This window comes from Bufo bufo, chromosome 11 (assembly GCF_905171765.1).
Source record: "Bufo bufo chromosome 11, aBufBuf1.1, whole genome shotgun sequence".
NCBI lineage: Eukaryota > Metazoa > Chordata > Amphibia > Anura > Bufonidae > Bufo > Bufo bufo.
Window position 1 is genome coordinate 2743325 of NC_053399.1, and position 27032 is coordinate 2770356.

The 27032-nt window shown below is 49.8% G+C and overlaps 1 protein-coding gene across 2 annotated transcripts in view; it reads left to right on the plus strand.

The window, feature by feature from the left end:
- Nucleotides 1-27032, plus strand: part of NRXN3 (neurexin 3) — a 335275-nt gene that overhangs the window by 76831 nt on the left and 231412 nt on the right. For both annotated transcript variants that reach the window (XM_040411260.1, XM_040411261.1), the window contains 3 exons: nucleotides 5704-6087; nucleotides 19480-19683; nucleotides 21558-21584. In XM_040411260.1, coding sequence (XP_040267194.1) covers nucleotides 5704-6087; nucleotides 19480-19683; nucleotides 21558-21584 — 615 coding nt within the window. The remainder of the gene's footprint in view (nucleotides 1-5703; nucleotides 6088-19479; nucleotides 19684-21557; nucleotides 21585-27032) is intronic.

Consider the following 27032-nt stretch of genomic DNA (forward strand, 5'->3'; position numbering starts at 1 on the left):
AGCACCATGGACAGCAGGATGCCATGTCCTGTTGCCATGGGAACACTACCTGTCTGCTCAGTTGTGGCCACAACTGCGCAGACGGGGAAGGGTAAGGAGGGGGGCTCCCTCCCTCTGTGACCCTATCCTGTCTGGGGGCTGCAAAGGCACAGCAGCCCCCCGATGGGAGAGGGAGGGAGCCCCCGACTGTTAACCTCTGCTATTCCAGGGTTAAACGGCTGACATCGCATCACAGATGTCAGCCGTTTATACCAGAGTGTCAGCAATGTCCTGACACTCTGGTATAACCACTGGCCACCAATGATTATTCAAAAGGAGGCGGGCGGGGGATCAGAAACTGCTGAAAGCACAGCAGACCGCAGGTCTGGGGGACCCCCCGCGCATTTATCCGAGGTGCCTGCTCAATGATTTGAGCAGGCACCTTGTTCCGATAACAGCCGGCCGGGCGGCAGTGATCGGAACAACACATGACGTACCGGTACGTCATGTGTCCTTAAGGACTCTGGAAACATGCCGTACCGGTACGTCATGTGTCCTTAAGGACTCGGGAAACATGCCGTACCGGTACGTCATGTGTTCTGATCACTGCCGCCCAGCGGGCGGTGATCGGAACAAGGTGTCTGCTCAAATCATTGAGCAGGCACCTCGGCTAAATGCGCGCGGGGGGGTCAGACCTGCAGTTTATGGATTTTTATGGTGTGGGCGGCGGCGGCTTAGTTTGGCTGTTAACCCTTGCTTTGTAACTGGAAAAAAATTATTAAAATGGAAAATCTGCCAAAAAAGTGAAATTTAGAAATTGTATCTCTATTTTCCATTAATTCTTGTGGAACACCTAAAGGGTTAACAAAGTTTGTAAAATCAGTTTTGAATACCTTGAGGGGTGTAGTTTATAGAATGGGGTCATTTTTGGGTGGTTTCTATTATGTAAGCCTCGCAAAGTGACTTCAGACCTGAACTGGTCCCTAAATTGGGTTTTTGAAAATTTCTGAAAAATTTCAAGATTTGCTTCTAAACTTATAAGCCTTGTAACATCCCCAAAAAATAAAATATCATTCCCAAAATGATCCTAACATGAAGAAGACATATGGGGAATGTAAAGTAATAACTATTTTTGTAGGTATTACTATGTATTATAGAAGTAGAGAAATTGAAACTTAGAAATTTGCAATTATTTTACAAATTTTTGGTAAATTTGGTATTTTTTTATAAATAAAAATGATTTTTTTTTTACTTCATTTTACCAGTGTCATGAAGTACAATATGTGACGAAAAAAGAATCTCAGAACGGCCTGGATAAGTCAAAGTGTTTTATAGTTATCAGCACTTAAAGTGACACTGGTCAGATTTGCAAAAAATGGCCTGGTCCATAAGGTGAAATGGGGCTGAGTCCTTAAGGGGTTAAAGTGACCCTCCAGTTTGAGGATAATGGGGCGCGATGAGAACACCTACCTGGTATCATCCACTAATTCTCTGCCTCTTCTTTCATCCAACATGGCTGCACCGCTTGTCACACTTCCTTTTTTTTTATATATTTTTTTATAATCTTTATTAAGATTTAAAGCCTGAAAATACAAACATAACCTAACTTCTAGACCTCCCTCTCCCTCCCCACAAGAGCTGCCATCTTGTCATATACAAGGGGGCATAAGGAGATCACAACATCCAAACACCAAAAATGTGACTGATTACCCGAAACAGTAGTAGTCCGGGACACTTCCTGATTGTCTGCTCTTGGATTGGCGGAGCAGTACTGACCAATCCAAGAGCAGCAGGAAGTGTCTTGGGCTACAGTCGCACAGTGTGCCCAGGTAGTCTGAGAAGCGGTGCGGCCATCCTGATGACAGGAGACCAGGAGCTGATGGATCTGCAGCTAAAAAGATAATGTGATTTATTTTATTTTTGAATCAGGAAGGTTATTTTAAGAAAAGCCCCATCTCACTATGATCTCTTGACACCTCAGTAGGTGTCGAGGGGCAGTCAGACCCTTTTCATACACAGTAAATTCATCCCATTAAAATGGCTGGGGTCACTGTGAATGTCTGTGGTTAGCTTATGGCGGGGAACATGCCGGAGCTTCACATGGCCGACTGATGGTCTGCTCACTGCAAGCACAGACTTACATAAAACTTTGAATCCAGGGGTCCCAAACCCCTGTACGAACAGAGTGGCATGTGCATGCTGCTTCACTGATCTCCATGGACTTATGCAGCACAGCAGAGCCAATGCTCGACCATCGCTCCACAGAACCCCCTTTGTCATGATTGGTGAGGGTCCCAGCAATCAGACCTCCACCAGTCTTAACAGTTATCCCTTACTCACCACAATACGCTTTAAAGCTGTCCATGGGCTGAAGAATGAATTCTGTGTCTGCTGTGCTGGTCATGCTTCCATGTAGACTACACTGATCAGACAGCTGAGGAGGGGGCGCTCCAGGGGCGCACACTCTCCAGTGTCTTAACCTTTTATACTGAACACTCTCTTGACATTTAAGAAGTGCAGAGATTGTTCCTTCTCAGTCATTAAGATCGAGTAAATGATCCCTGTATGACGTGCGGAGTAAATACACAAAAGAGGCTACGAGACCACGATGTGGCCTCCTCCTCAGATACCTGCAGTATAATCAATGTGCTCCCCGATCCTCTGCCCCTCCTCAGATATATACAGTGTATATATAATGTGCTCCCCGATCCTCTGCCTCTCCTCAGATATATACAGTATATATAATGTGCTCCCCGATCCTCTGCCCCTCCTCAGATATATACAGTATATATAATGTGCTCCCCGATCCTCTGCCTCTCCTCAGATATATACAGTATATATAATGTGCTCCCCGATCCTCTGCCCCTCCTCAGATATATACAGTATATATAATGTGCTCCCCGATCCTCTGCCCCTCCTCAGATATATACAGTATATATAATGTGCTCCCCGATCCTCTGCCTCTCCTCAGATATATACAGTATATATAATGTGCTCCCCGAGCCTCTGCCCCTCCTCAGATATATACAGTATATATAATGTGCTCCCCGATCCTCTGCCCCTCCTCAGATATATACAGTATATATAATGTGCTCCCCGATCCTCTGCCTCTCCTCAGATATATACAGTATATATAATGTGCTCCCCGAGCCTCTGCCTCTCCTCAGATATATACAGTATATATAATGTGCTCCCCGATCCTCTGCCTCTCCTCAGATATATACAGTATATATAATGTGCTCCCCGATCCTCTGCCTCTCCTCAGATATATACAGTATATATAATGTGCTCCCCGAGCCTCTGCCCCTCCTCAGATATATACAGTATATATAATGTGCTCCCCGATCCTCTGCCTCTCCTCAGATATATACAGTATATATAATGTGCTCCCCGATCCTCTGCCTCTCCTCAGATATATACAGTATATATAATGTGCTCCCCGAGCCTCTGCCCCTCCTCAGATATATACAGTATATATAATGTGTGCTCCCCGATCCTCTGCCTCTCCTCAGATATATACAGTGTATATATAATGTGCTCCCCGATCCTCTGCCCCTCCTCAGATATATACAGTATATATAATGTGCTCCCCGATCCTCTGCCTCTCCTCAGATATATACAGTATATATAATGTGCTCCCCGATCCTCTGCCCCTCCTCAGATATATACAGTATATATAATGTGCTCCCCGAGCCTCTGCCCCTCCTCAGATATATACAGTATATATAATGTGCTCCCCGATCCTCTGCCCCTCCTCAGATATATACAGTATATATAATGTGCTCCCCGATCCTCTGCCCCTCCTCAGATATATACAGTATATATAATGTGCTCCCCGAGCCTCTGCCCCTCCTCAGATATATACAGTATATATAATGTGCTCCCCGATCCTCTGCCCCTCCTCAGATATATACAGTATATATAATGTGCTCCCCGATCCTCTGCCCCTCCTCAGATATATACAGTATATATAATGTGCTCCCCGAGCCTCTGCCCCTCCTCAGATATATACAGTATATATAATGTGCTCCCCGATCCTCTGCCTCTCCTCAGATATATACAGTATATATAATGTGCTCCCCGATCCTCTGCCTCTCCTCAGATATATACAGTATATATAATGTGCTCCCCGATCCTCTGCCCCTCCTCAGATATATACAGTATATATAATGTGCTCCCCGATCCTCTGCCCCTCCTCAGATATATACAGTATATATAATGTGCTCCCCGATCCTCTGCCCCTCCTCAGATATATACAGTATATATAATGTGCTCCCCGATCCTCTGCCCCTCCTCAGATATATACAGTATATATAATGTGCTCCCCGATCCTCTGCCCCTCCTCAGATATATACAGTATATATAATGTGCTCCCCGAGCCTCTGCCCCTCCTCAGATATATACAGTATATATAATGTGCTCCCCGATCCTCTGCCCCTCCTCAGATATATACAGTATATATAATGTGCTCCCCGATCCTCTGCCCCTCCTCAGATATATACAGTATATATAATGTGCTCCCCGAGCCTCTGCCTCCTCCTCAGATATATACAGTATATATAATGTGCTCCCCGATCCTCTGCCCCTCCTCAGATATATACAGTATATATAATGTGCTCCCCGATCCTCTGCCCCTCCTCAGATATATACAGTATATATAATGTGCTCCCCGATCCTCTGCCTCTCCTCAGATATATACAGTATATATAATGTGCTCCCCGATCCTCTGCCTCTCCTCAGATATATACAGTATATATAATGTGCTCCCCGAGCCTCTGCCTCTCCTCAGATATATACAGTATATATAATGTGCTCCCCGATCCTCTGCCTCTCCTCAGATATATACAGTATATATAATGTGCTCCCCGATCCTCTGCCCCTCCTCAGATATATACAGTATATATAATGTGCTCCCCGATCCTCTGCCCCTCCTCAGATATATACAGTATATATAATGTGCTCCCCGATCCTCTGCCTCTCCTCAGATATATACAGTATATATAATGTGCTCCCCGAGCCTCTGCCTCTCCTCAGATATATACAGTATATATAATGTGCTCCCCGATCCTCTGCCTCTCCTCAGATATATACAGTATATATAATGTGCTCCCCGATCCTCTGCCCCTCCTCAGATATATACAGTATATATAATGTGCTCCCCGAGCCTCTGCCTCTCCTCAGATATATACAGTATATATAATGTGCTCCCCGAGCCTCTGCCTCTCCTCAGATATATACAGTATATATAATGTGCTCCCCGATCCTCTGCCTCTCCTCAGATATATACAGTATATATAATGTGCTCCCCGATCCTCTGCCTCTCCTCAGATATATACAGTATATATAATGTGCTCCCCGATCCTCTGCCCCTCCTCAGATATCGATAAACTCAAGGATTGGCAGCATTACTCATCCCACACACTTGGGTACAGACCAGTGAAGGGGCTTGCAAGCCGGATGTGCACGCAGATAGGGATCCTGGATGGGGGTCCCAACTCTTCCAGAAATTTCCATAATCGGCAGCACTCGCCGGTAGTTGGTGAAAGATCTGTGATTTATTCATTCAAGCAGATAGAATACAGCGACGTTTCGACCTTGGTTGGTCTTTATCAAGCCGGTGGAGTATTCTCCCAGGATTCTCCATTCAGCCGGGCGGCCGCGGCACAGATTGTGGGGTTATTCCTGATTTTTCTTATTTTCATCTGACTTTTCTTTCTGTTGCAGGCACCATCTCTGTTAATAGCAAGCGCACCCCATTCACTGCCAGTGGTGAGAGTGAGATTCTGGACTTAGAAGGGGAGATGTATTTGGGGGGTCTTCCTGAGAGCCGGGCGGGGCTGATCTTACCCACTGAGCTGTGGACGGCTATGCTGAACTACGGTTATGTTGGCTGTATCCGTGACCTGTTCATTGACGGGCGTAGTAAGAACATCCGGCAGCTGGCGGAGGCCCAGAACGCGGCTGGCGTGAAGTCGTCCTGCTCTCGGATGAGCGGCAAACAGTGCGATAGTTACCCCTGCAAGAACAATGCGGCCTGTAGGGATGGCTGGAACCGCTTCGTGTGCGATTGTACAGGCACCGGACACTGGGGAAGGACCTGTGACCGAGGTGAGATGGGGGGAGTTGTTGTTTTTCTGTAGCTGCTGAAATGGTGGCTCTTTTATACTGTGCAGATGAAACCTAATAATATGGAATCATATAGAGATGTGCCAGGCGCTCTCCGTTATTGTTTGGACCAGGCTTCTTTCACATCTGTGGCATGGATTCTGCAGAGAGCAGCAATCGCCTGCCAGCCCCATTAAGTGCAGTGGAGATCCAGCAACCTTCCAGTAAAAATACAGGGAATCTGCAGGAGACAAACCGCTGCAGTGCGTCCCCGGCCGTTTCCCAGCATTTTCTGCCGGATCTCTGTGCCACAGATGTGAAAGTAGCCCCTGGGAGCAGCCACAAGATATGTAATGTTAGCTCACCTTCTCCCCGGCTGTGACGTGCTCCGCTGCGTTCGGCCATGCTACAGCCAGGGTAAAGGAGACTACCATTGAGAAAGCTGGCCGTCTCCTCCCTGTACCGATACTCTAAATGAACTTATCGGTCGCCAAAAACAGCGTTGGACACAGCAACGGAACGGAGGGGTATTTTAGAATCTGAAGGGGCAGCCCTATGTGGTAAGCATACCAGTTTCTAACACATAATCCCATGAAAGGTCCTCTTTAATGGAGAGGTTACGTTTTCTTTCTTGTCCACAACTTTCATTATTGGATGACCTATCATCCATTGTGGCTGAGCTTTTGCTGCATTGCCCCCTGGTGGTGCCAGCACCCTCTTCTCTGATGGCTATGCAGCTGCAGTGCCCCCTGGTGGTGCCAGAACCCTCTTCTCTGATGGCTATGCAGCTGCAGTGCCCCCTGGTGGTGCCAGAACCCTCTTCTCTGATGGCTATGCAGCTGCAGTGCCCCCTGGTGGTGCCAGAACCCTCTTCTCTGATGGCTATGCTGCTGCAGTGCCCCCTGGTGGTGCCAGCACCCTCTTCTCTGATGGCTATGCAGCTGCAGTGCCCCCTGGTGGTGCCAGCACCCTCTTCTCTGATGGCTATGCAGCTGCAGTGCCCCCTGGTGGTGCCAGCACCCTCTTCTCTGATGGCTATGCAGCTGCAGTGCCCCCTGGTGGTGCCAGCACCCTCTTCTCTGATGGCTATGCTGCTGCAGTGCCCCCTGGTGGTGCCAGCACCCTCTTCTGATGGCTATGCAGCTGCAGTGCCCCCTGGTGGTGCCAGCACCCTCTTCTCTGATGGCTATGCTGCTGCAGTGCCCCCTGGTGGTGCCAGCACCCTCTTCTCTGATGGCTATGCTGCTGCAGTGCCCCCTGGTGGTGCCAGCACCCTCTTCTCTGATGGCTATGCAGCTGCAGTGCCCCCTGGTGGTGCCAGCACCCTCTTCTGATGGCTATGCTGCTGCAGTGCCCCCTGGTGGTGCCAGCACCCTCTTCTCTGATGGCTATGCAGCTGCAGTGCCCCCTGGTGGTGCCAGCACCCTCTTCTCTGATGGCTATGCAGCTGCAGTGCCCCCTGGTGGTGCCAGCACCCTCTTCTCTGATGGCTATGCAGCTGCAGTGCCCCCTGGTGGTGCCAGCACCCTCTTCTCTGATGGCTATGCAGCTGCAGTGCCCCCTGGTGGTGCCAGCACCCTCTTCTCTGATGGCTATGCAGCTGCAGTGCCCCCTGGTGGTGCCAGCACCCTCTTCTCTGATGGCTATGCTGCTGTGGTGCTCCCCCTAGTGGTGTCAATGTCCTCCCCACTGTGCTGGTAGTCACAAGTCTGCGCCATTCTCAGCAAGCAGTTACAGCACAACCTCAGTCCTACTGAGCAGATGTCCCAGTTTACAGAAGTGGTACTGAGCGGTTGTCAGTGGTGGATGATGGGAGTTTAGTTGTTAGCAGTGGTGGAGAATCCTTGTCATATTTGGTTGAGGAGGTGGTGAAGTTTGTGCAGGGAATGGCCTTCGGGCAGTTCGTCAGCTCGACTGCCTGCACTGCAAGTCCCAGGCTGCCATAGAAAGTAGGAGGCTGGTCAGTATGGCTGCCGCACGGCCCTGTTCTTCCCTAGGCAGCTATTTTCCAATTAATTTCACAAAGCAGCCAGCCACATCGCTCTGCTTTATTCGAATCCGGCCGTCCCGGGGGAGCGCTCATGATAAGCTGATAATATGCACATGGGAGCCGGGGCCAAGAGCGCCGCATGGTTTCATCTGGTTAATGGGGTGTTGTGCGCACATGGTTAACCCCTCGGACACTTATATTTACACGGCACTTCTTTTCTCAGTTGTGACTGATGTAGTTGAGGGATGTAGTGGGACAATGGCCATGAACCCCCATCTTCCCGTGTCTGTCCTCAGTGCTCAACTTCTCATCATGAACCCCACCTGCCATTCTGTGTTGTCGTCGGGTGGCGCTCCCGCCCATTTACTTCTTCCATCATTAAACTCTTTGCAATTACCAAACCTCCTGAATTGGAGATTTCTTGTAATCTCCTGCTCCAGAAACATCTCATTTATTACAGTATTAACCCTTCCTCTGCCTGCTCACCGTCGTCCTTCTATTACTTAATCAGAGCAAATATCAGATCGGTAGTGCAGGAGTTAATCCCAATTGCTGCACTCTCTCGTTGCACAAAGCAATTGAAAGATTAGAGATTTAAGAGCGTTACCCGGCACGCTTCTAGTAATCCCAGCGGAGAATGAGAGACCTCTGTAATCCTCCAATACACTGGCGAGCGCCCTCAGCACTGGGCACCATTCACATGCTGCCTGCGCATTCCTAGATCTGTTAATGGACCCTGCTGACCAGTGTCCTGGCTCATGGCTGACCAGTCCAAGACTCCTGATCAACCATCAGAACACTATCCAGGACTGGAGATGTAATGGTGCTCAGCACTGCGCTGCTCTGTGCATGGCATCACCGTGGGTACATTACTTCTAAGACTGGAGATGTAATGGTGCTCAGCACTGCGCTGCTCTGTGCATGGCATCACCGTGGGTACATTACTCCCAGGACTGGAGATGTAATGGTGCTCAGCACTGCGCTGCTCTGTGCATGGCATCACCGTGGGTACATTACTCCTAGGACTGGAGATGTAATGGTGCTCAGCACTGCGCTGCTCTGTGCATGGCATCACCGTGGGTACATTACTCCCAGGGCTGGAGATGTAATGGTGCTCAGCACTGCGCTGCTCTGTGCATGGCATCACCATGGGTACATTACTCCCAGGGCTGGAGATGTAATGGTGCTCAGCACTGCGCTGCTCTGTGCATGGCATCACCGTGGGTACATTACTCCCAGGACTGGAGATGTAATGGTGCTCAGCACTGCGCTGCTCTGTGCATGGCATCACCGTGGGTACATTACTCCCAGGACTGGAGATGTAATGGTGCTCAGCGCTGCTCTGTGCATGGCATCACCGTGGGTACATTACTCCCAGGGCTGGAGATGTAATGGTGCTCAGCACTACTCTGCTCTGTGCATGGCATCACCATGGGTACATTACTCCCAGGGCTGGAGATGTAATGGTGCTCAGCACTACTCTGCTCTGTGCATGGCATCACCGTGGGTACATTACTCCCAGGACTGGAGATGTAATGGTGCTCAGCACTACTCTGCTCTGTGCATGGCATCACCGTGGGTACATTACTCCCAGGGCTGGAGATGTAATGGTGCTCAGCACTGCACTGCTCTGTGCATGGCATCACCGTGGGTACATTACTCCTAGGACTGGAGATGTAATGGTGCTCAGCACTGCGCTGCTCTGTGCATGGCATCACCGTGGGTACATTACTCCCAGGACTGGAGATGTAATGGTGCTCAGCACTGCGCTGCTCTGTGCATGGCATCACCGTGGGTACATTACTCCCAGGGCTGGAGATGTAATGGTGCTCAGCACTGCGCTGCTCTGTGCATGGCATCACCGTGGGTACATTACTCCTAGGACTGGAGATGTAATGGTGCTCAGCACTGCGCTGCTCTGTGCATGGCATCACCGTGGGTACATTACTCCCAGGGCTGGAGATGTAATGGTGCTCAGCACTACTCTGCTCTGTGCATGGCATCACCATGGGTACATTACTCCCAGGGCAGGAGATGTAATGGTGCTCAGCACTGCACTGCACTGCTCTGTGCATGGCATCACCGTGGGTACATTACTCCCAGGACTGGAGATGTAATGGTGCTCAGCACTGCGCTGCTCTGTGCATGGCATCACCGTGGGTACATTACTCCCAGGACTGGAGATGTAATGTTGCTCAGCACTGCGCTGCTCTGTGCATGGCATCACCATGGGTACATTACTCCTAGGACTGGAGATGTAATGGTGCTCAGCACTGCGCTGCTCTGTGCATGGCATCACCGTGGGTACATTACTCCCAGGGCTGGAGATGTAATGGTGCTCAGCACTGCGCTGCTCTGTGCATGGCATCACCGTGGGTACATTACTCCCAGGGCAGGAGATGTAATGGTGCTCAGCACTGCTCTGCTCTGTGCATGGCATCACCGTGGGTACATTACTCCCAGGACTGGAGATGTAATGGTGCTCAGCGCTGCTCTGTGCATGGCATCACCGTGGGTACATTACTCCCAGGACTGGAGATGTAATGGTGCTCAGCACTGCACTGCTCTGTGCATGGCATCACCGTGGGTACATTACTCCCAGGACTGGAGATGTAATGGTGCTCAGCACTACGCTGCTCTGTGCATGGCATCACCGTGGGTACATTACTCCCAGGACTGGAGATGTAATGGTGCTCAGCACTGCGCTGCTCTGTGCATGGCATCACCGTGGGTACATTACTCCCAGGACTGGAGATGTATTGGTGCTCAGCACTGCTCTGTGCATGGCATCACCGTGGGTACATTACTCCCAGGACTGGAGATGTAATGGTGTTCAGCACTACGCTGCTCTGTGCATGGCATCACCGTGGGTACATTACTCCCAGGGCTGGAGATGTAATGGTGCTCAGCACTGCACTGCTCTGTGCATGGCATCACCGTGGGTACATTACTCCCAGGACTGGAGATGTAATGGTGCTCAGCACTACGCTGCTCTGTGCATGGCATCACCGTGGGTACATTACTCCCAGGACTGGAGATGTATTGGTGCTCAGCACTGCTCTGTGCATGGCATCACCGTGGGTACATTACTCATAGGCATCTGAATGAAGTTTGCTTTTCTTGTAGTGACATTTGCATTGGGCATGGTGCCCCCTCCTGTGTGATCGGCCCCTTTCTCCATCCCCTCACTTGGTCGTTGTCCCAGGGCTACAGCTAACATTTACTCTCCTGGTCAGAGAATCCGCCTTCAGTAAACAGCCGGTTATTTCCACCCTGGTGTCTGTGTGTTATATAATGTGCGCCGTGTGTACAGCCGGTGTGTGTGTGCGCGGTGTGTACAGCCGGTGTGTGTGTGCACCGTGTGTACAGCCAGTGTGTGTGTGCACCGTGTGTGCAGCCAGTGTGTGTGTGTGTGTGTGTGCACCGTGTGTACAGCCAGTGTGTGTGTGTGTGTGTGCGCGGTGTGTACAGCCAGTGTGTGTGTGCACGGTGTGTACAGCCAGTGTGTGTGTGTGCACGGTGTGTACAGCCAGTGTGTGTGTGTGCACGGTGTGTACAGCCAGTGTGTGTGTGCGCGGTGTGTACAGCCAGTGTGTGTGTGCGCCGTGTGTACAGCCAGTGTGTGTGTGTGTGCGCGGTGTGTACAGCCAGTGTGTGTGTGTGTGTGTGCGCGGTGTGTACAGCCAGTGTGTGTGTGTGTGCGCGGTGTGTACAGCCAGTGTGTGTGTGCGCGCGGTGTGTACAGCCAGTGTGTGTGTGCACGGTGTGTACAGCCAGTGTGTGTGTGTGCACCGTATGTACAGCCAGTGTGTGTGCGCGCGCCATGTGTACAGCCAGTGTGTGTGCGTGCGCCGTGTGTACAGCCAGTGTGTGTGTGTGTGCCGTGTGTACAGCCAGTGTGTGTGTGTGCCGTGTGTACAGCCAGTGTGTGTGTGCGCCGTGTGTACAGCCAGTGTGTGTGTACGCCGTGTGTACAGCCAGTGTGTGTGTGTGTGTACAGCCAGTGTGTGTGTGTGTGTACAGCCAGTGTGTGTGTGTGTGTACAGCCAGTGTGTGTGTGTGTGTGTACAGCCAGTGTGTGTGTGTACAGCCAGTGTGTGTGTGTACAGCCAGTGTGTGTGTGTACAGCCAGTGTGTGTGTGTACAGCCAGTGTGTGTGTGTGTGTGTACAGCCAGTGTGTGTGTGTGTGTACAGCCAGTGTGTGTGTGTGTGTGTACAGCCAGTGTGTGTGTGTGTGTACAGCCAGTGTGTGTGTGTGTGTACAGCCAGTGTGTGTGTGTGTGTACAGCCAGTGTGTGTGTGTGTGTACAGCCAGTGTGTGTGTGTGTGTGTACAGCCAGTGTGTGTGTGTGTGTGTGTACAGCCAGTGTGTGTGTGTGTACAGCCAGTGTGTGTGTGTGTGTGTGTACAGCCAGTGTGTGTGTGTGTGTACAGCCAGTGTGTGTGTGTGTGTGTGTACAGCCAGTGTGTGTGTGTGTACAGCCAGTGTGTGTGTGTGTGTGTGTGTGTGTACAGCCAGTGTGTGTGTGTGTGTGTGTACAGCCAGTGTGTGTGTGTGTGTGTGTGTGTGTGTACAGCCAGTGTGTGTGTGTGTGTGTACAGCCAGTGTGTGTGTGTGTGTGTGTACAGCCAGTGTGTGTGTGTACAGCCAGTGTGTGTACAGCCAGTGTACAGCCAGTGTGTGTGTACAGCCAGTGTGTACAGCCAGTGTGTGTGTGTGTGTACAGCCAGTGTGTGTGTGTACAGCCAGTGTGTACAGCCAGTGTGTGTGTGTACAGCCAGTGTGTGTGTGTACAGCCAGTGTGTGTGTGTACAGCCAGTGTGTGTGTGTGTGTGTGTGTGTACAGCCAGTGTGTGTGTGTGTGTGTGTGTGTGTGTGTGTGTACAGCCAGTGTGTGTGTGTGTGTACAGCCAGTGTGTGTGTACAGCCAGTGTGTGTGTGTGTACAGCCAGTGTGTACAGCCAGTGTGTGTGTGTGTGTGTGTACAGCCAGTGTGTGTGTGTACAGCCAGTGTGTGTGTTTACAGCCAGTGTGTGTGTGCCCCGTGTTTACAGCCAGTGTGTGTGTGCACCGTGTGTACAGCCTGTGTGTACAGTCATTGTGTGTGTGTGTGTGTGTACAGCCTGTGTGTGTGCGCCGTGTGTACAGCCAGTGTGTGTGCACAGTCATTGTGTGTATGGTGGTGTGTACAGTCATTGTGTGCGTGTCTGTGTGTACAGTCATTGTGTGCGTGTCTGTGTGTACAGTCATTGTGTGCGTGTCTGTGTGTACAGTCATTGTGTGCATGGTGGTGTGTACAGTCATTGTGTGCATGGTGGTGTGTACAGTCATTGTGTGCATGGTGGTGTGTACAGTCATTGTGTGCGTGTCTGTGTGTACAGTCATTGTGTGTATGGAGGTGTGCACAGTCATTGTGTGTATGGTGGTGTGCACAGTCATTGTGTGCATGGTGGTGTGTACAGTCATTGTGTGCATGGTGGTGTGTACAGTCATTGTGTGCATGGTGGTGTGTACAGTCATTGTGTGCGTGTCTGTGTGCACAGTCATTGTGTGTATGGAGGTGTGCACAGTCATTGTGTGTATGGTGGTGTGCACAGTCATTGTGTGTATGGTGGTGTGTACAGTCATTGTGTGCGTGTCTGTGTGCACAGTCATTGTGTGCGTGTCTGTGTGTACAGTCATTGTGTGCGTGTCTGTGTGTACAGTCATTGTGTGTATGGTGGTGTGTACAGTCATTGTGTGCGTGTCTGTGTGTACAGTCATTGTGTGCGTGTCTGTGTGTACAGTCATTGTGTGCATGGTGGTGTGTACAGTCATTGTGTGCGTGTCTGTGTGTACAGTCATTGTGTGCGTGTCTGTGTGTAGTCATTGTGTGTATGGTGGTGTGTACAGTCATTGTGTGTATGGTGGTGTGTACAGTCATTGTGTGTATGGTGGTGTGTACAGTCATTGTGTGTATGGTGGTGTGTACAGTCATTGTGTGTATGGTGGTGTGTACAGTCATTGTGTGCGTGTCTGTGTGTACAGTCATTGTGTGTATGGTGGTGTGCACAGTCATTGTGTGCGTGTCTGTGTGTACAGTCATTGTGTGCGTGTCTGTGTGTACAGTCATTGTGTGTATGGTGGTGTGTACAGTCATTGTGTGCGTGTCTGTGTGTACAGTCATTGTGTGCGTGTCTGTGTGTACAGTCATTGTGTGCATGGTGGTGTGTACAGTCATTGTGTGCGTGTCTGTGTGCACAGTCATTGTGTGCGTGTCTGTGTGTACAGTCATTGTGTGCGTGTCTGTGTGTACAGTCATTGTGTGCGTGTCTGTGTGTACAGTCATTGTGTGCGTGTCTGTGTGTACAGTCATTGTGTGCGTGTCTGTGTGTACAGTCATTGTGTGTATGGTGGTGTGTACAGTCATTGTGTGCATGGTGGTGTGTACAGTCATTGTGTGCGTGTCTGTGTGTACAGTCATTGTGTGCGTGTCTGTGTGTAGTCATTGTGTGTATGGTGGTGTGTACAGTCATTGTGTGTATGGTGGTATGTACAGTCATTGTGTGCGTGTCTGTGTGTACAGTCATTGTGTGCGTGTCTGTGTGTAGTCATTGTGTGTATGGTGGTGTGTACAGTCATTGTGTGTATGGTGGTGTGTACAGTCATTGTGTGCGTGTCTGTGTGCACAGTCATTGTGTGCGTGTCTGTGTGTACAGTCATTGTGTGTATGGTGGTGTGTACAGTCATTGTGTGCGTGTCTGTGTGTACAGTCATTGTGTGCGTGTCTGTGTGTAGTCAGTGTGTATGGTGGTGTGTACAGTCATTGTGTGTATGGTGGTGTGTACAGTCATTGTGTGTATGGTGGTGTGTACAGTCATTGTGTGCGTGTCTGTGTGTACAGTCATTGTGTGCGTGTCTGTGTGTAGTCAGTGTGTATGGTGGTGTGTACAGTCATTGTGTGCATGGTGGTGTGTACAGTCATTGTGTGCGTGTCTGTGTGTACAGTCATTGTGTGCGTGTCTGTGTGTAGTCATTGTGTGTATGGTGGTGTGTACAGTCATTGTGTGCGTGTCTGTGTGCACAGTCATTGTGTGCGTGTCTGTGTGTACAGTCATTGTGTGTATGGTGGTGTGTACAGTCATTGTGTGCGTGTCTGTGTGTACAGTCATTGTGTGCGTGTCTGTGTGTACAGTCATTGTGTGCGTGTCTGTGTGTACAGTCATTGTGTGCGTGTCTGTGTGTACAGTCATTGTGTGTATGGTGGTGTGTACAGTCATTGTGTGTATGGTGGTGTGTACAGTCATTGTGTGCGTGTCTGTGTGTACAGTCATTGTGTGCGTGTCTGTGTGCACAGTCATTGTGTGCGTGTCTGTGTGCACAGTCATTGTGTGCGTGTCTGTGTGCACAGTCATTGTGTGTATGGTGGTATGTACAGTCATTGTGTGCGTGTCTGTGTGTACAGTCATTGTGTGCGTGTCTGTGTGTACAGTCATTGTGTGCGTGTCTGTGTGCACAGTCATTGTGTGTATGGTGGTGTGTACAGTCATTGTGTGCGTGTCTGTGTGTACAGTCATTGTGTGTATGGTGGTGTGTACAGTCATTGTGTGCATGGTGGTGTGTACAGTCATTGTGTGCGTGTCTGTGTGTACAGTCATTGTGTGCGTGTCTGTGTGTACAGTCATTGTGTGCGTGTCTGTGTGTACAGTCATTGTGTGCGTGTCTGTGTGTACAGTCATTGTGTGTATGGTGGTGTGTACAGTCATTGTGTGTATGGTGGTGTGTACAGTCATTGTGTGCGTGTCTGTGTGTACAGTCATTGTGTGCGTGTCTGTGTGTACAGTCATTGTGTGCATGGTGGTGTGTACAGTCATTGTGTGCGTGTCTGTGTGCACAGTCATTGTGTGCGTGTCTGTGTGTACAGTCATTGTGTGCGTGTCTGTGTGTACAGTCATTGTGTGCGTGTCTGTGTGTACAGTCATTGTGTGCGTGTCTGTGTGTACAGTCATTGTGTGCGTGTCTGTGTGTACAGTCATTGTGTGTATGGTGGTGTGTACAGTCATTGTGTGCATGGTGGTGTGTACAGTCATTGTGTGCGTGTCTGTGTGTACAGTCATTGTGTGCGTGTCTGTGTGTAGTCATTGTGTGTATGGTGGTGTGTACAGTCATTGTGTGTATGGTGGTATGTACAGTCATTGTGTGCGTGTCTGTGTGTACAGTCATTGTGTGCGTGTCTGTGTGTAGTCATTGTGTGTATGGTGGTGTGTACAGTCATTGTGTGTATGGTGGTGTGTACAGTCATTGTGTGCGTGTCTGTGTGCACAGTCATTGTGTGCGTGTCTGTGTGTACAGTCATTGTGTGTATGGTGGTGTGTACAGTCATTGTGTGCGTGTCTGTGTGTACAGTCATTGTGTGCGTGTCTGTGTGTAGTCAGTGTGTATGGTGGTGTGTACAGTCATTGTGTGTATGGTGGTGTGTACAGTCATTGTGTGTATGGTGGTGTGTACAGTCATTGTGTGCGTGTCTGTGTGTACAGTCATTGTGTGCGTGTCTGTGTGTAGTCAGTGTGTATGGTGGTGTGTACAGTCATTGTGTGCATGGTGGTGTGTACAGTCATTGTGTGCGTGTCTGTGTGTACAGTCATTGTGTGCGTGTCTGTGTGTAGTCATTGTGTGTATGGTGGTGTGTACAGTCATTGTGTGCGTGTCTGTGTGCACAGTCATTGTGTGCGTGTCTGTGTGTACAGTCATTGTGTGTATGGTGGTGTGTACAGTCATTGTGTGCGTGTCTGTGTGTACAGTCATTGTGTGCGTGTCTGTGTGTACAGTCATTGTGTGCGTGTCTGTGTGTACAGTCATTGTGTGCGTGTCTGTGTGTACAGTCATTGTGTGTATGGTGGTGTGTACAGTCATTGTGTGTATGGTGGTGTGTACAGTCATTGTGTGCGTGTCTGTGTGTACAGTCATTGTGTGCGTGTCTGTGTGCACAGTCATTGTGTGCGTGTCTGTGTGCACAGTCATTGTGTGCGTGTCTGTGTGCACAGTCATTGTGTGTATGGTGGTATGTACAGTCATTGTGTGCGTGTCTGTGTGTACAGTCATTGTGTGCGTGTCTGTGTGTACAGTCATTGTGTGCGTGTCTGTGTGCACAGTCATTGTGTGTATGGTGGTGTGTACAGTCATTGTGTGCGTGTCTGTGTGTACAGTCATTGTGTGTATGGTGGTGTGTACAGTCATTGTGTGCATGGTGGTGTGTACAGTCATTGTGTGCGTGTCTGTGTGTACAGTCATTGTGTGCGTGTCTGTGTGTACAGTCATTGTGTGCGTGTCTGTGTGTACAGTCATTGTGTGCGTGTCTGTGTGTACAGTCATTGTGTGTATGGTGGTGTGTACAGTCATTGTGTGTATGGTGGTGTGTACAGTCATTGTGTGCGTGTCTGTGTGTACAGTCATTGTGTGCGTGTCTGTGTGTACAGTCATTGTGTGCGTGTCTGTGTGCACAGTCATTGTGTGTATGGTGGTGTGTACAGTCATTGTGTGCGTGTCTGTGTGTACAGTCATTGTGTGCGTGTCTGTGTGCACAGTCATTGTGTGTATGGTGGTGTGTACAGTCATTGTGTGCGTGTCTGTGTGTACAGTCATTGTGTGTATGGTGGTGTGTACAGTCATTGTGTGTATGGTGGTGTGTACAGTCATTGTGTGCGTGTCTGTGTGTACAGTCATTGTGTGCGTGTCTGTGTGTACAGTCATTGTGTGCGTGTCTGTGTGTACAGTCATTGTGTGCGTGTCTGTGTGTACAGTCATTGTGTGCGTGTCTGTGTGTACAGTCATTGTGTGCGTGTCTGTGTGTACAGTCATTGTGTGCGTGTCTGTGTGTACAGTCATTGTGTGTATGGTGGTGTGTACAGTCATTGTGTGCGTGTCTGTGTGTACAGTCATTGTGTGCGTGTCTGTGTGCACAGTCATTGTGTGTATGGTGGTATGTACAGTCATTGTGTGCGTGTCTGTGTGTACAGTCATTGTGTGCGTGTCTGTGTGTACAGTCATTGTGTGTATGGTGGTGTGTACAGTCATTGTGTGCATGGTGGTGTGTACAGTCATTGTGTGCGTGTCTGTGTGTACAGTCATTGTGTGCGTGTCTGTGTGTAGTCATTGTGTGTATGGTGGTGTGTACAGTCATTGTGTGCGTGTCTGTGTGTACAGTCATTGTGTGCGTGTCTGTGTGTAGTCATTGTGTGTATGGTGGTGTGTACAGTCATTGTGTGTATGGTGGTATGTACAGTCATTGTGTGCGTGTCTGTGTGTACAGTCATTGTGTGCGTGTCTGTGTGTACAGTCATTGTGTGCGTGTCTGTGTGTACAGTCATTGTGTGTATGGTGGTGTGTACAGTCATTGTGTGCGTGTCTGTGTGTACAGTCATTGTGTGCGTGTCTGTGTGTACAGTCATTGTGTGCGTGTCTGTGTGTACAGTCATTGTGTGCGTGTCTGTGTGTACAGTCATTGTGTGTATGGTGGTGTGTACAGTCATTGTGTGCGTGTCTGTGTGTACAGTCATTGTGTGCGTGTCTGTGTGTACAGTCATTGTGTGCGTGTCTGTGTGTACAGTCATTGTGTGCGTGTCTGTGTGTACAGTCATTGTGTGCGTGTCTGTGTGTACAGTCATTGTGTGTATGGTGGTGTGTACAGTCATTGTGTGCGTGTCTGTGTGTACAGTCATTGTGTGCGTGTCTGTGTGTACAGTCATTGTGTGCGTGTCTGTGTGTACAGTCATTGTGTGCGTGTCTGTGTGTACAGTCATTGTGTGTATGGTGGTGTGTACAGTTGTACATGTGGAGCTGGTCATTGTGCTCCGCTTTGCAGGATCCAGTGGAGGGAGATCGGTCCTGATCACACACTGTACACCCCTGAAAGCCTCCTTCAGCCAGCGCCTGACCCCGCATACACATGAATGGTGGCTCGGCTGAGGCCGCATGTGTCCTGACGTGCTGCTCCCAGACGTGTTAGGCCCCTCGGCTATGATGGGGGTCGTAGCCTCTTCTAGGAAATTGCTGCTCCCTATGTCCTAGCCTCGTCGTGTATGACCTCTGTAGTGATTTTGCTGGCACAGGAGTACAGACAGGGGATGCAGTGTAGTACCTCGATGTGACCAGTGGGGGCAGTGTCACACATGATGCTTATAGTTAGGACTGTTTCAGGTAAGTGATGTCACTATGAGGACTGTAAACTGCAGTGAAGATCAGTGACAGCGGCCGTGGCGCCTCCCTCGCTGCAGATCCTCCCGTATCCGGTCGTCTTTAGGGGAAGCTGATCTGAAAGTTTTCATTCCAATGGATCCCGGTCCTCCGCTCCATGCCCGACCTGCCTGAGTGGATGATGTGGGCTGTGTATCCCCTTCCCTGGCTGACTCTCTCTTCTCCCCGCAGAGGCCTCCATCCTGAGCTATGACGGCAGCATGTACATGAAGATCGTCATGCCAGTCGTTATGCACACAGAAGCCGAGGATGTTTCATTTCGCTTCAAGTCTCAGCGAGCCTACGGGCTGCTGGTGGCCACCACGTCCAGAGACTCTGCGGACACTCTGCGGCTGGAGTTGGACGGAGGCAAAGTAAAACTGACTGTCAACCTAGGTATCGTATGAGACCTTCCTCTCTGCGGGGATGGGGATTCCATGTCAGTGTCTTCCTGTTCGTTCTTCTGTTGGCCGCAGTATAAATTTGTCCATGGTGTCATCACTGCATGGTCTGGTCCAGCCACTCTCCTGACAATGGCCCAGTGACCTGTGTGGTCTGAGGGGCGTCTCATTACCGGTCCTTGCCCTGTTACTTTCTGTGGAAGCTGGCGTTGTGCTGGGTTGATGCCCCTCTCTGCTCTCTACCTGCTTCCCAGCAGTAATAGGATTGAAGAAGAACGTGGGAGTGGCGAGACCCCTTGCTTTACCCCCTAGCACCCACCCATCCTGCAGATCAGTTTTCAGCGCTGATTTTCAAGTCCAGCCAGACGGCCATGTTGGACTCGGTATTTACATCAGGACTAGCTGAAAATTGCTGGCGGGTTGCTGGGGCAGGGGATGGAACGAGAGGGGTCTCTCCCTGCAGACATTCTTCTCCCTGCCAATCTTTTGTCATTTCTCTGCCTCATTCATCTCCACCCAAATCAGTCTCCAGGAGCCTATGCTCATTTATTCGCCCTGCAGTGGAGCTGTAGACGGAGACTGCGTTGGGTCGTCTGTCTCTTCATCCTGTGCTCTTCGTGTCGTGTGATGTTAGTGCTCCGTCCGTCTGTCTGTGTTTTTAAGTTTTTTAGCCTTGTTCAATCACCGGCCATGTTACCTCAAAAGATGGCACTCACTACCCTTCAAAGGCCTGAAGCCTGCGGCCCGTACAGCAAACAGCCTTGAGAACAGAGCGTGTGGAGCAGCATTTAGGGGTGTGCATGCCCCACACTGTCACCCCCATACTAAAGGTTACGTCCAGCTCGAAGGTCAAGTCTGTCTGATAACAGAAGATCAGAACCCCGGCCGTAGCCCCTCCATCCTGCTGTCCGGTCTTCGGGGCAGTCGTTGCCCTCCATAACCCTTCTCTGCCGCTCTGTTTCCCCTCATTTCTCTCTTCTGTCATGGTCGCCTTCTCCTCCCTTCTTCCTCTTTTCCACTCTCTGATAAGTTGGGGTTCTGATCTTCGCTCCTCACTGGCTGAGGCCCCCAGCTTTGGCTCTGCCTTTATTTGCTCCCAGTATTTACGCCCTTCTGCCCCCACTATTTGCTGAACCCACCGGTTCTCTGAGGGTGTTTGCTCCCACTTTTCTGTTGCGGTTGACGACACATAGCAAACCAAATCGCACGAAACAGCCATGAGCCAGAATTGCTGTTATCCATTCAGCATGTGAAACCCCTGTTCTCGTGTCTGTCTGCACCTCAGCCAGGGATGAGCGGCGCCTTCTTCCTTACACAGGTGGGGAAGGGTCTTCTGTATGATGTGACGTCACCGCCATAAGAGAGAAGGCGCCTTTCATCTGAGCCAGTGATGCCGCTGTATATATGTCTGCAGCCTCTCGTATATACAGGACCGAGGAATCTGTCCCGTTTGGGGCTTTTCTTTCTGACCCCATATACAGCCACAGCCCCTTGCTCCTCTATTGCCCCTGTAAAGATGGCTGAGGGCTCTGGAGCGATGTGTTTGTGCGGTTTGCTGTTTGTACGTGGCCATTTTATAGATGAATTCCAGTTTAACTCCCATGTAACACTGTAGGTAAAATGAGCCAGGACCTGCACAGCCCCAGAACCTTCCCAGTAGGACCTATCCCCCATTACATTTCCTTCCCAGTACACCATCCTCTGGTCACATATTAGGCAGATTTGACTGGCTCACACCTAGTACTATAAAATGGCCACTGTTGTTGCGTGTGTCTGTCCCCGGAAGGGTGGACCTCACTGTTTTTGGATGACTGCAGCTGTAACCTTGAAGGATACGAATTCATCTTTCATTTATTTTTTCCCATCTAGACTGTATCAGGATAAACTGTAACTCCAGTAAGTTTATACCCTCAAATCTCATTTTGTTCTTTTTCATGCTCTTGTTGTATGATTCACTGCTGTGATTTATGCTCTTGTGTTGCTTTCGGACCCTTACTAGCTCGGCGGTCTTTATTGTCCATAGTCTTGCTGTAAACTGATGCATTCCCCTGACCCCTGGTGGTCACACTGCAAACTGCAGACATGCACCATTAGCTATGACCCTGTACCCGCATTGATCACACACATGCAACAAGAAGGCGAGAAGATGGCAACCTGTGCCATAGAACCTCAGAGTCTGGCTTCCCCTCAGCGGACATGCTGGATTCTGTAGTTCAACCAGAGGCTGCCAGTCTTGAAAGATAATTCTAAGATTAGAGGACCTTTGTAGTTCAGGTACACGTGGACACAAACTCTCATTACACTCCCATGTGGAACCTTATCCGAGTGCATGACACGTAGGGCTGACATGCCGGGTGCTGAAGGTAAGTTGCCATTCTGAAAGGCACCACCCCATTGTGCAGAGGTAAGTGCTCATCTATGCTTATTCAATGGCTGTCATATTCACCTTTCATCATTTCCAAACTTCACATAAGATGGCATCCCCTTTGCAGGCAGACTCACGACACCGCGGGCGACAGGAAAGAAATTCTTACTTTTAGAAGTCTCCCAGTTGTTTCTGCCTTTGTGCAATTTTGAGACCCCATAAACGGCAAAATATAAAGATGGCCTGATGTAAGGAGAGGGCTGGCAAACATGGGAATAACTAGGAGGAAGAGCACAAGTCACAGTACCTGAAATAGGTGTTTAGCCCCGAGCCTGTGGATGATCAGACACCATGTGCCGTGTAATGGTAGATGTCCAGGAGTCGAGTGGGCGCAGGGGCTCAAGGCCTCCAGAGCTGTACATGATGCTAGTCCCCTCGTCATATATGGGGGACGGCAGCCTGGTGCAGTGTGGAGGGTGCGCCGCCTGGGAGTCCATGCTTTTTCTGTAATGGAGGAGAGAGACGTGTCCACTATACACATCCGTGCTGCCAGGGGTGCACCACCATCGCCTCGGGCAGCACTAGGAAGGGGCAAGAGGGGGGCAGCGGAAGGGCCATGGGCAAGGAGCGCTTTCATAGTCGCAAAGGGGTTAGGTTAAGAAATTGATATTGGGGGGCTTGACGCCATGTAAGTTTTCGCCTCAGGCAGCAGAAAGGCTTGGTGCACCCCTGGGTGCTGCTTATTCTGGAGAAAAACAGAAGGCCTGTCTCTAATCCCCTGCACCTAGGATTGTGCCTGGGGAATATGTTGTGTGCATGGTGCGGCTTAATGACCCATCCTAATGTAGACCCCCAAGAGCCGCTGTTGTGTGACCATTAATGGCCGCTCTCACACTCTGTCACCAGTCACCGCTGGGGTCCAGTAAAGAAGAGTCAGTGACTTTGTGTCTGGACTGGAAAGGAGTCCGCCCAGTGATTCTGCTCATTACTACCAGACTGGGTACTGTAGATGCAGCGTAAAGCTCATGGTCACAGGGACTGTTCACTGGTCAGGGCACCAGAAATCCCACTATTGTGTGCTGTGTACCCGGGTGATGACCCCCATTATCACTGATAGCAGACTGATGAGTGGTTCCACCTGGTGGCCATTTACTGCACTGCAGCTCTCTCCATTATGAAGTTAATGTTTAAGTCTCTCAGGCCCTTCAGGATGAGACAAAGAATTACTGGTGCGCAGACACGTAAAGAAGTACGTCCTGCGGAATCGTGCACTAATCCGGGAATCTGCCCTGCTAGCCTGGAGATGTGGAATGGAAGAGAAGATGGGGAAAGCAGGGAGGGCTGCGAAGAAAGCCGGGAAATACCCTGGAGGCGGCAGAATTATTGGCGCTGCAGTCCTGCCGGCACTCTAAGGGGGACACTGACGAGTCCTTAACAAGTAGGAGACCAAAACATTACTCCGTACAGCAGGGTGCCCGTATGAACCGCGATGCGTCTGTACATGTAGGTGATCTCGAGCTCTGTCCATACAGGACGAGAGTATAGAAAAATCCAGATCAAGCTGCTAAATAATATATCCATATTTAAGCCATTTAAAACAAGGCGTTTCATGTTAGCGTGTTCATGGGTAGCATGACATTCATTGCAGATTTGTCAACCATGTTACTATGAATAATGGGCCATGAATACAGTGCATCAGTGTAAATCTCGACGACCCATAGGGAAGCGGGTATTTAAAGGGGTTGTCTCATCATAGACAATGGGGGCATATCACTAGGATATTCCCCCATTGTCTTATAGGTGCAGGTCCCACCGCTGGGATCTGCATTTATATATAGAACGGAGCCCCGCAAGGTGGTGGCTGGAGGACTCCAGTCCGGCCACTACCAAGCCGGCTCCCCATAGAAGTGAATGGGAGCGTACTGCGCATGCGCTGCCCCTGCTCCCATTCATTTCTATGGGGCCAACGGAAATAGCCGAGCCGGTGCTCGGCTATTTTCGCCCGCCCGATAGACAATTGAGGGCGGCTGCACATATGCGGTGCGCCCTTCTTCACTTGCGGGGCTCCATTCTCAATATAGGTGCCGGTCGCAGCGGTGGGACCTGCACCTATAATACAATGGGGGCATATCCTAGCGATATGCCCTCATTGTCCATGATGATACAGCCCCTTTAAGTTCCAAAATGCTTTCCTTGTGAAAAGGTTTCGCCAGTTCTCCCCGGGCAGGTGTATTAACCCTCTCAGTGCCGGAAAACTTGAAACTGGCCAGAATGCCCTGACGTGATTCTATAAAATGCCTAGAGCAGAGGTTAGCAACTTCCTGCACTCCAGCCATTGTGACACTACAACTCCCAGCATGCTCCATTCACTGCTTTTGGAGTTGGCGTACTGGAGATTGCTGATCCCTGGCCTAGAGCTCCAGATGAATGAGCCTGATTGTTAGTGATGTATGGTAGATGCTGCGCAGCGCGTGTCGGTTCTTCTGGTATTGCTGCTCTCATAGCTGAGATGGCATTTAGTGCAGACATTACGGTGGACAGCGGGTCCATGAATGTATTTGATAAAATGTGTTATTAAATGGCTCGCCTCCTGCACATTGGCTGCCTCCAGCACAGCTGGGGTTTTCCACCAGGACAGGATCTAAACCTACTCGGAGAGGACCTGCTGCCTCTTTGCACCACAAACTCCTCCCAAAATTGAACTAAACTTGTCTCCATAATACAAGATGGGCAGACATTTGAAAAAGTATATATTTACTATAAATATTGCACCTGATTGAACTCCTGACTGTATTATTGGATTGTTTCTTGAAACAAAAGGGGCCGTCTAGATCTATTCTTTGGCACATGAGGGGCCCATCACCGTCCAGCTCTCATATCCTCTCTTAACGAGTCTACAATTCAGTTCCTCTGCGCGTGCTCTTCTAATGCTAGTACATTCACCTTGGCGGACTACAGTAATAGTGTGACGGGATGGCAGTATAGGTGGGATGTTACATCCATTAATGGTCCCCATACAAGTGGGGTCCAGTAAATGCACTGCATTCTCATGAGTAGTACCTGTAAAATGCAGGTGTGGACGCCACATTGCAATGCCAAATAATTACACCATCAATGCAGCGCCCAGACCATGCAATAGCCTCCCTGATGGCATTAGATACAGAAAAAATCAAGAACTCCTCCCACAGAGATTGGCTAAGGAAGGTGAAGATTTGGATCCAATAGAACAATAACCTCCGTCGAAACTTGGTGGCCATAATAATGAATGGCACAGATGTGGAGTGGAACCGCAGGATTTTGTCAAGTGATGGCTGAGCACTGGATCTGCTCGCTCTGTTTGGAGCCGTACCTGCGGTGCACATTTTGGTAAGCATATTATTCTGTGGACTTAGACCGCACAGGAGCGGACATACCGCAGACATCCAGCTACTTGCCTTTCAAAGCCACAGTGAACCCCAGTTTATAGGAGATCCTTGCCTCTTGACAAGCGGATCTCCTTGAGCGCAGCTCTTAAAGTTCAGGACTGAGTCTTCTGGCCAGGTTACCCTCCATCCTTGTTTCTCCGTTTACTGGTAACGGGGAAGAGAAGGGGAGCGCCTTTCTTTCTAATGATCACTTCAGTGCTGTGGTCTCTATGGAAAGGGCCACTTCTTCACCCACAGCGTCGCCTCCTCCCCATGTAATCACGAGACCTGGCAGGCATCAATCTATTGTCCGCCACAAATTATCCAGACAGCAGGCAGGCTTATTGAAGAAAAAAAAAAGCTTTACTCACCAGTGACACGTCCCTCCGGTCCAGCGCTCCCGTCCCTATCAGACTGGAAGTAATGATGTCATGTCCATCATTCCCTTGACTGCTCAGCCACTGGTCTTGGCGGTCACATGTGCATGAATGACACGACTACGGAGACCAGTGATTGGCTGAACGGTCACATGACATCACACAAAGTGTGACCGGATCGTACCTGCCACGTTGGATCAGAGGGACCTTAAGCAGCTAAGTAAAACTTTTGTGTTTGTTTCATAGGCCCCCCTGCTGCCCAGGTAATTTTAGAAAGTGTCAGACAAACCCTTTAATGACCTTTTACATGAAGACTTTGAAATCTTCTGTTCTAAAGACAAGAGGGCGAATGCGACAAGTTATATATTACATGGGAAAAGAGACCAGGAAATGTAGATGTTAAAGGAATTATCCAGGAATTGATCATGATGACTTATCCTCATGTGACCGATGTATGGTGACATGACATGGCCTAGGAAGAGGCGTTGGTGCTCAGAGTGACAGCTGATCAGCGGGGGTCCCGGGTGTCAGACCCTCGCTGTTCTGGTATTGATGACCTATCCAGAAGACAGATGATCAATATTATTTACCAGATAACCCCTTTAAAGTGGAATGAAATTATATCACAATTCATGAACAGGAAATCTTACCATTTTATATGTTTTTATATGGTCTTTGAGCAGGGGTCAATATGGTGATGTTGCATGACGGAGCAGTGATCTACATTACCAGTGCTTCAGTGTCAGAGCAGTGACGTCTGCTATCTCAGTGGAGATTTGCAGTGATGTTTGCTGTCTCCATTTGCAGTGTCGGAACAGTGACGTCTGCTGTCTCTGTATAGATTTGCAGTGTCGGAGCAGTGACGTCAGCTGTCTCAGTGGAGATTTGCAGTGCCGGAGCAGTGACGTCTGCTGTCTCAGTGGAGATTTGCAGTGCCGGAGCAGTGACGTCTGCTGTCTCAGTGGAGATTTGCAGTGCCGGAGCAGTGACGTCTGCTGTCACAGTGGAGATTTGCAGTGCCGGAGCAGTGACGTCTGCTGTCTCAGTGGAGATTTGCAGTGCCGGAGCAGTGACGTCTGCTGTCTCAGTGGAGATTTGCAGTGCCGGAGCAGTGACGTCTGCTGTCTCAGTGGAGATTTGCAGTGCCGGAGCAGTGACGTCTGCTGTCTCAGTGGAGATTTGCAGTGCCGGAGCAGTG